The 9,553-nt window shown below is 43.4% G+C and overlaps 1 protein-coding gene across 2 annotated transcripts in view; it reads right to left on the reverse strand.

Annotated features, from left to right (window-relative positions):
* The window catches only part of LOC111222776 (dipeptidyl peptidase 4-like), a 17,914-nt gene that overhangs the window by 4,487 nt on the left and 3,874 nt on the right, over positions 1 to 9,553 (reverse strand). For both annotated transcript variants that reach the window (XM_022746620.1, XM_022746619.1), the window contains exons 5-12: positions 7,438 to 7,529; positions 7,236 to 7,310; positions 7,100 to 7,152; positions 6,841 to 6,913; positions 6,511 to 6,631; positions 5,396 to 5,550; positions 5,154 to 5,251; positions 4,695 to 4,824 (exon numbers count right to left, since the gene is read on the reverse strand). In XM_022746620.1, the coding sequence (XP_022602341.1) occupies positions 4,695 to 4,824; positions 5,154 to 5,251; positions 5,396 to 5,550; positions 6,511 to 6,631; positions 6,841 to 6,913; positions 7,100 to 7,152; positions 7,236 to 7,310; positions 7,438 to 7,529 (797 nt within the window). The remainder of the gene's footprint in view (positions 1 to 4,694; positions 4,825 to 5,153; positions 5,252 to 5,395; positions 5,551 to 6,510; positions 6,632 to 6,840; positions 6,914 to 7,099; positions 7,153 to 7,235; positions 7,311 to 7,437; positions 7,530 to 9,553) is intronic.

Below are 9,553 nucleotides of genomic sequence, written 5' to 3' on the forward strand. Positions count from 1 at the left end.
AGTTCACGCTTCTGCTCGGGAATCGGAGGGGAGACTCTTACTCAAGGTTGCAACCTAACTTAGCCTTCTTATTTCACCTGTGCATTGTGTAATCACTGCGGCTCTCGTCTTCATTAAAACCTGATGTGTTCTGCTTTCAGATATTCACCACAGCTTCTGGAGAAGGTCCGAGATCAGCAGGCGCAGACGGCAGTGACTTTCAGCGCTGGGAGCGGGTTGCTTCACACTACCTGACCAGGTAGGTAGCAGAGTGTGAAACATAGTAAGCAATGAAGCTGTCAATGTGGGACCCAGGGGAGCTCAGTCTAGACGAACAGCGCAGATATCACCATCTGACATAGTTATATGTGTATAACTGGCTTTCTGCGTGCACAGGAGAAAGCGTGAACATCAGTTTGTCTGCATTACAATGGTCCTTGATGTCAGGGAAAGTTGTTATCATTGGTGGTGAAGAGAGAGGGCTGGAGTCCAGGATTAGAGAAAGAAGGGCGATGTGCGAATACACGGTTCAATCGGTTCATTAACTGTAAAGACTTTGCTGTGTTTGTCAGAGCGGTGTCTGAAGGGAGAAGAGAAAGACAAAAGTGACAAGATAGAAACTTCTCCTTTTGTGTGAGTGTTGTCTTCATAGCCAGTTTAAGAGAAGAACACCTTCTGTGGAAATGCACCGACAGAGAAAGAGAGCACAATACTGCGTTCCAACTCATCCGTATATCGTGTAGATAGATAGAAAGAAAGAAAGCAGGTCAGGAGCTCTGTGGGGTTGAGAGCATCACACACCAACACCATGCAGAAGGAAATGTGTGGGACATCAACAAAGGTGGTGGTGCAAATGTTTGTTGTGCATTTCATGTATGTCAATGTGTCTTATGATGCGTGAGCCTGCAGCTGGTTGGACGTGACAAATGGGATGTGGAGAGAAGTGTTACTGAGGATGTAGAGTGAACTCCTGATAGGTCTGCAGTTAGGAGCGTGAAGGAGGTCGCCATGCCCTCGACAAGGTTTCATTGCAGGAAGTTGATTGTGGGGGAAAGAACATGTAACATGTTTATTGAGAGACTGTAGAGCTGTGTTTGTTTGTGTGGTACTTTTAGGTGTGAACAGTTTCATGCAGAGTTTTGAATTGTACCGTAGTAAAATGTGTTTTTAGTAGCAGGAGTTAGTGATGTGCTGCAGTCAGCGGGGTCTCTGGAGGAGATTACTGCTCTGTGTGTTTTGAGTGATTTGCTTGTGTGTTGTTTCGATGAGTCAGTGGCTTTAGCTTAGCAGTTAGATCATTACAGATAGTTTCTCTCTCTCGGTGCGTCTGGGACCAGCAGGTGACCGGACCGCTCCAGAAGGTGTTGTGTGTTTTTGTAGTAGTTAAGAGTTTGTGCGGGCAGATGTAGATTGTGACATGATGCTGATGTATTAGGGAATTCATTTTTCTGCCTCGATCGTGACGAGTCTCTTGTAGTTTGTTTTCCTGGTGGCAGTGTCCAAGGGGAACACAGATGTCATTTTAGAGGGAAGGAGGGACTAATGGACATTTGTGAGCTGATGTTTGCAAAGTGTTTATTTTGTGTTTGTGTTCTTGCAGGGGAACATGCGGAGAGGAAGGGAGGAGCAAGTTCCGTGTCCAATTAGGAGCGTGAATGAGGCGCACCTGTGAAGGCTCGGGTGCTGAGCCGCGATTGGCCGTTGGCAGGTGGGGAGCAATCAGCCGAGTGGTACATGAGCAGCAGTGCACCGCTGGAGCGTCAGCCCAGCGTCAGCCCACGTGTCGCCCCCGTGTTCAGACCTCCGTGAGTGAAGACCAACGGGAGTAAAGACCTGCGAGTCTACCTGCGCGAGTCCACCGAGCAGGGGACGCCCGGGGACGCCTCTGCCCCTTTTCACGTAAGTTCATTGCTCTCAGCTGTGTCACTGGCTTGGAACACTGAAGAGATGTCATAGTATTTTCAGGCCAAAAAAGTCAAACAAACTGCATATTATATAAAGGCACAAAAATATCTAAAAGTCATAGTATAGTAAGGCATCAAAACCTCCTACATGCTAAAATGACATGTGACAACCCCTCCCCCGGGGCGCTAGGGATCCATGTTTGTCTTTGTTGCTTTCCTTTCAGGTGCTGGATGCAGGGATCAGCCTGACGCACTACACCTGTGCTAACACCTGAGCTACACCTGAGCCCGGTCTTCCCCCTTTAAATCTTGGCTCTCCCACCTCGCTGGCTGTCTTCATTGTTGCTCCCACGCGCCTCACAGACCTGATGGTGGTTGTGGCCTCTCTTTTCTTTTGCTCATTGTATTGCAGTTATTTGTCCACCCACATCTCGTTTTCCATTTCTTAAATAAATCATTTGAAAGTTGTGGCTCCCATTTTGTTGTTGTCGTCCAGCTATTGAGTCAGTGTGTGAAACAGACATAGTAAGGCCTAAAAAGTCATTAAAAGCCACAGTATAATTTGGTTAAAAAAAGAGCATAGTATATTCATCACAACACACTGAGGGAAGACAAACACCTGGAGAAAGATGCCACCTTTAGCTCCAACTGACACTGAAAAGCCTTGAGGAAGATGCCATCTTTACTTCCAACTGATTGATTGGCTCACAGGGTTACACTAGAAACTCAGAGGGTGAGAGTTCAAATCTCATTTCATCTCACTACTTTTTGGGACCGTCACACAGAGGCAAGTCTTAAAAGAAAGACACCCTCGTTGGGTCAGGCTTGGTAAGTCAATGGGTTCAAGCCATCAATGTTCAAGTGCCGAAAGCAACTCCCATTGCCAGTGGGGCTGGTGGCATGGTGGAATTGTTCATGACCACAAGGCAGCAATTTCAAAGACTCTGGTTCAAATCAGCTCATTACCAGTTTTGAGCTAGTGCTGTATTTCTGGACAATCACAAGTAGAGAGCTATGAGACAGAAAATCAGCAGCTGAGTTTTTTATTTATCTATCTATCTATCTATCTATCTATCTATCTATCTTACACAGTGAATCACAAGAGGCTGTTGGGGGCAGGGTGAAGGCTTAAAAGCCCTCAGTTTGGCAAGACTGACATTTCATTTCTGTCTCTGTGTTAATCAGGGTTTGTTACAGGAGGAGAAGCAGCGCCTCATGTCATGTCAGACTATGACAAAGCTGCACTTCACAGTTGGATGGAGCACAGCTTGATATGTTTAGCCTTTTCCTACATTTCCTATCAATGACATCACCAGTTAAGATGTTTCAAAGTCAACACACAAGCTTCAGCATGTGAGGCTAACTCAGCTAGCTTGCTAAATTAGCTAACTGTCAATCATTTGCTTGTTTTTCATTTCAGACTAACTTCTGATTTACTTTGACATGACCTCCAAGTTAATGGACGAGCGACACGAAGGCACTTCATGTTACTTATTTTCATACTTCTTTAGTGAAATTTCATTTAAATCAAGTTACCCAAATGTTTGTAGCGTGTGTTCCCGTCCATGCTACCTCCAAGCCAAGGTGAAAGGTCAGACTGTCAAACAGGAAGTGGGTGAATCCAATTTGATTGGATTTATACAAGGGGGGGGGGGGCCTGGATTGTACTAAGTGGGGTAGAGAACAGAGGGGTGTTTGGCTGCTGCCCCAAACACCCGTTGTAAAGGTTGTATGTTGAAATCTCTTTTAAGATTTAACAGGACTTACAAGTCTTGACAAAGATGCTTCTTTTTCACCTCTGACCCAGCGGCTTACTTTACAGACTTAATACTTTCCAGGACCAACACACAGACGCTCTACAGTGTATAAAACATCCACAAAAGTCATAAATTAGTCAGTCAGGTATAAATGTAAGAAAATGACAGTATTTTTTAATTTAAGGTAAACAAACACAAAAAACTTGTGCTACAGAAAATGGACCAGACTCAGTGAATAGCTCCCTAAGCTTAACATCCTAAGTCCTATGATAAGTATTAATTCAGCTATACAGACTAATGAGCAGCGATAACTAACATGTCTTTGGGGTGTTCTGCTCTACCTACTCCCCCACTCTCCAACAACTCACCTAAAACAAACAAACTCACCTAAACAAACAGTCAAAGACACACTACAGACCAATTCAAACAATGCAAACAGCCAATACAGGCCACCTCACCTGGACTAACCGCATGATCTCAAAGAGGCTCACACAGGCCACACCCCCCACTTAAAAACACTTCCTCTTCCTGGATTTTCTTCCTTGCTTCTCCTAAGAGTCTGTCTATCCTAAGTGCTCCCCCTGCTGGGCCCCCAGCTACCATTACTTCTTCTCATCCAAATCCACTGACTGGATCTTACTGCCTCATCTGACATGTCCTTTACTATTTTCCTCACACTCTGTCCACTTGCTCCTAACTCCCTCACCAAAGAGACAACAGACCTTGCTACAAATCCTCTACATCCTACTTCCACTGGACAAATCCTAACTTTCCATCCTCGCTGCTCTGCTTCTGCCCCTAACTCTACATACCTGAGCTTTTCCCTTTCATATGCTTCTTCAACTAAGGCAACTAAGTTAACTAACTAAGTTAATGGTGCAGTATTTAACTGTTATTTTAAGGAGGTGTTGTCGGGATGGTAAGGTGTTTACACAGGCAGGCGCACACTAAATGAACTTGCACCATGTGATTGAGGCCCTGTGTTTCAGCCTGTTACAGCCCCTAATGTCTCCTGTGACATACTGTTTGTATGTTTGTTGATGACATGTTTTACCTCAACAGGATCCCATCTGGATCCACTTAAGCTGTAGATCTGAAGGATGAGGTGGTTTTGAACTCTCTTCAGCCATTGGACAGCAATACGGGTATCTGTCACCCAAGTGACAGTGGCCAAGTAGTGCTCACTGAGGGCAAGAAAGAAAAGACAGATCTGTCCCCTCATCCTTTAACTGCTGTTCTCACATATCACTAGCACATGACCACAGTGCACTCATTAAGCAGGTATGCTGGGCCGTCTGGGAACATATCAGCAAGGACAATGCTATGTATGAAAATGCAGCTGCAGACTGTCCTGTCAGAAATGCTGACTTACAGTCTTTGTGTCTGCAGCACATTCAGCTGAATAAAACTCCCTTGTTTATGCGACTTAATCACAGTAATTTCCACCACATGTCACTGTTTATCTCTCACTTTCTTGTATAATAGATCCACATAATAGACGCTGTTACGTTACCTTGTGCTGAATGAGGCTGGAACAAGGACCTCGGTGATTTCTGTTGTGTTGTCAGTGTCCACAACAAACAGTTTCACAACAGGGTTGGGCGTACCTGGCTGCATCAGGAAAACAACGTCAAATACACCAGGTAACAACGACCACGCCAACAAGTCTGAACACAACACAATGATCCCAGAACAAGCTCGTTACAGTGAAACAAGCTGTGTGTGTGTGTGTGTGTGTGTGTGTTGATGTCCCACCTTTGGATATGCAATGGAAACAGTTCTGGGGTACTGGTTCTCGCCGTACCAGGTGTACTCTATGTTGTGGACCTCGGTGTCGTTGAACTCAGCATAAGCCACATACTTCCCTCCAGGCGACCACCACAGGCCCTGATTGGTTGAGAACATCTCCTCTGGAAGGGGGAAAGTGTGAAGCTGATTTAGTTCACTTCCTTATGCTAAAATAAAAATAAAAATAAAATGCATGTGCTCATGATTGTGGTCAGTTTTGATGTTTTCACTGCAGCTGAAGAGCTCCATCAGTCCTCTACTGGGCAGATATCCAGCACTTTAACAACAAAAGGTTTTTCACAGTGAATTGTGAAATTCTGGAGAAATGGAGAAACAATGACTTCACAAAAGCATTCCCAAGATTTCTGACCTGGCTCAGACTTTGATTTGACTTTGATTCAACAACACTGATGCAAATGTCTCTGTCCTGTTTCCCTCCTTGTTGATTGTCTGCCCCACCTGTGTTCAATCACCCTCGCCTCCCAGGTGTCCATTTAATGCATATGTTCTGTCTGTTGTTATCTGCTGTTATCTGTAATTGCCCCCCCCCCCCCCCCCCCAGTTCAGCTGGTTCCTTGTTTGTAAGTTGGCACCTTTTTTTTCGTTATTAAAACATTCAAACAGACTCCCCTGTTGGTTGCATCTGGGTCCAAACGCACCACAACCTTCACATCATCAGGGCCGTGAGAGGCTGAGCCAAAAACTGACCTACAGCACAAAGTAGGCCCGTTGTTGCTTTATAATATATATCACTTTAACAATAGATGGTCTCCCTCAGATAAAAGGCTAACACCTGTATTTAGTGTCAATTTGTGCTAAATCATTTCCTGATTAGAAAATGATTCAATTACAAAGACAATATACAGCGGTGTCCAAAATCCTGACACTATTTTCCCAAATTTCATGGTGTAAAAATTACTAATTTTCATCAAACACAAACAAGACTCCACCTTCACCTGCTAGCTGCTAACAAACCCAGCTAAAGCTAAACTAGCCTTTAATCTGTGCGGCTGCTTCCCCTGGTCCACATACACATTACTGGTGGAAATGAGGAGCCTTATAGTTTCATACAGGCCACTCACCCTCATACACCCAGTCTGGGATCCCATTTAAAATCCGGTTGTCCTCTCCATCGAACGTGACCTGCTGTCGTGCGGACCCAGGGCTCGTCTTTATGTACACATTATTCCCCCAAACAAAGGCCTGGAAATGCAAACACACACACACACACACACACACACACACACGTTCAGAAAAGCTTTGTGTGCTGAACCCTCAGAGGCAACATATTTTGAAGCCTTGGGGAAGTGTTTGGAAAAGGTTGTGCTCGATCTCCTCATCTATCACCCGCTTCAAAGCAGAACATGTCACTCAGAGTTATGTGCACACACAAGCTTTATCCACAGCCTCACCAGTTTGTGTCCTTGGGGGGCCCAGGCGAAGTACTGGACTTCATCAGGAATGTCAGAGGGTGTGAAAAATTTGCTGCAAACAAATTGAAGAAATACATCAGGGATGTGCACTTTACTTCTTCAGCTGCAGCCAGCTCCAGAGCATTTTATTTTGAAAGGAACATAATGAAATAGGCAGATAATGTTTAACTGTGCATAAACTTCTTATGAGAGTAAAGACAGAAAATAAAGACATTAAGATTCATAGTTGGGTACTTACGCTAACGTCCGGTCATACAGTGAATATGAAGCTGTAAACGAATGTCTCCACAGCTAACGGGGCACAAACAAAACAAGCCATCACCCAGCAGCTTTAAAACATGCATCAGATTAACGTGAATAAAAAGCTGACGCACCTTGGAGTGGTTGCTCATGAAAGCAACGTATTTGTGGTCTGCAGACAGCTGGTAGTCGTACGCCTGCTTCTCGTTCTGCATTGGAGGAGAAGCACAAACTTTTCACGTTTCATATGGAGTTCTCATGCTGTTGTCATGTGGTTTACAATGTTTACACTGAAGAAACACAGATGTGCATGGGGGGAGGGGGGGGGGCACTTACAAACTTGTCTTTGCTCAAGAACTCCACCGTCTGTCCTGTGAGCACGTCGTGGAGGTAGACGGAGCCTTCAGACTTACGGAGATACTCATGATCTGTAGTGGATGATCAGCAAAAGGAAATGCAGAGCGGTGAGACTGAGAGAGAGAGAGGTGGCTGCTTTGTTGTGACATCACAAAGTTCCAGGAAGTCCTGACGGCTGGTTTTAAGGCTCAGTTTCTGAATACAGGCTGTGTGCATTTCTCTGTGGACTGAGGCTTTGATACTTTCACAGTATTAATATAGAAGCTAGACCTGATCTATAATCACACTACACATGGACACAGACCTTTACACTGGAGGAGCTTTAAGAAATGATCAGATCATTGTGACTGTTTGTGAGTGGTTAACGCCATCATCAGTTTACACATCACAAGGAGAAAACTGAACCTTATCACCGACCTTATCTTGTACATATCGGTTAATTACGTCAACCTTTTCCGTCCCATTGAAAAAATACAACCTGGTGTTCAGTCACTTGCCGCCGCCTCGTCCAACTAATGTTAATCCACAGTGGCGATCCTAGACTCTCGAGGGCCCCAAGCAAAGAAGCCCAGAAACCTTTATATCTGAGTTTGATAAAACTTAAAACAGGAACTGCTGCACCTGAAGCTCTCTGGGACACGAGGGAGACTGATGCCAGTTTCAATATACTGCAATAGATTATTTTGGGAACATCAACAGTGAGTTCAGTAAATGACACACCTGTTATCAAATCTGTGAAAAATAAATAAAGAAAAAAAGTCAAATTGAATATGGATCAAACTCCCTCTGTTAATTTATGCTTATATATTAATTTTTATGCAAATGTGGTGATATATCTTTACATATAACAACCTCAAAGTCCACAGAGGCAGCGCTGTTGTTAAACTGTCTGATAAAATATGGATTTATTATGTATTCAGCTTCACCTTCAGGCACACTGGCAGCAACAAGTAATATATTAGATTATAAAAGTGAGACCTCATTTTTATCTTCCAAAATGAATTATATTCCAAACACTAAAGCCAGCGGTAAATTACCAAAGGGCTTTTAGTAATTATCCATTAACTAATCATCAAATAAAAACCCATAGTGACTTGATCGTGTCTTAAAGCGGCAGGGATTCATTATACATCATGAGTCTAGCGTTACTTAACCACGTCTTTTCTTATCATGATGGTAAACCAGTTAAATATTGTTGCATCAACACATGCATGTACAGGACACTGGAATGAGGGGATTAATCTGAGTCAATCAGTAACCAGAACAAAGCTGAATATTGCAGTTGATAGATAATAAAGCACCTCAGTGACGCATTTACGGTTTAGACACTAGTACACACACACATGGCTGCAATCAAAACAGAGCATTGTGATAATCAAAGGAAAAATTACTCTTGACGTGCCCCATTTGAAAAAATTACAACCTGGTGTTCAGTCACTTGCCGCCGCCTCGTCCAACTAATGTTAATCCACAGTGGCGATCCTAGACTCTCGAGGCCGCCAAGCAAAGAAGCCCAGAAACCTTTATATCTGAGTTTGATAAAACTTAAAACAGGAACTGCTGCACACTGAAGCTCTCTGGGGACGGGGGACTGATGCCAGTTTCAATAAACTGCAATAGATTATTTTGGAACATCAACAGTGAGTTCAGTAAATGACACACCTGTTATCAAATCTGTGAAAAATAAATAAAGAAAAAAAGTCAAATTGAATATGGATCAAACTCCCTCTGTTAATTTATGCTTATATATTAATTTTTATGCAAATGTGGTGATATATCTTTACATATAACAACCTCAAAGTCCACAGAGGCAGCGCTGTTGTTAAACTGTCTGATAAAATATGGATTTATTATGTATTCAGCTTCACCTTCAGGCACACTGGCAGCAACAAGTAATATATTAGATTATAAAAGTGAGACCTCATTTTTATCTTCCAAAATGAATTATATTCCAAACACTAAAGCCAGCGGTAAATTACCAAAGGGTTTAGTAATTATCCATTAACTAATCATCAAATAAAAACCCATAGTGACTTGATCGTGTCTTAAAGCGGCAGGGATTCATTATACATCAATGAGTTCTAGCGTTACTGTA

The sequence above is a fragment of the Seriola dumerili genome, unplaced genomic scaffold (assembly GCF_002260705.1).
Source record: "Seriola dumerili isolate Sdu_G_001 unplaced genomic scaffold, Sdu_1.0 BDQW01000105.1, whole genome shotgun sequence".
NCBI classification, from domain to species: domain Eukaryota; kingdom Metazoa; phylum Chordata; class Actinopteri; order Carangiformes; family Carangidae; genus Seriola; species Seriola dumerili.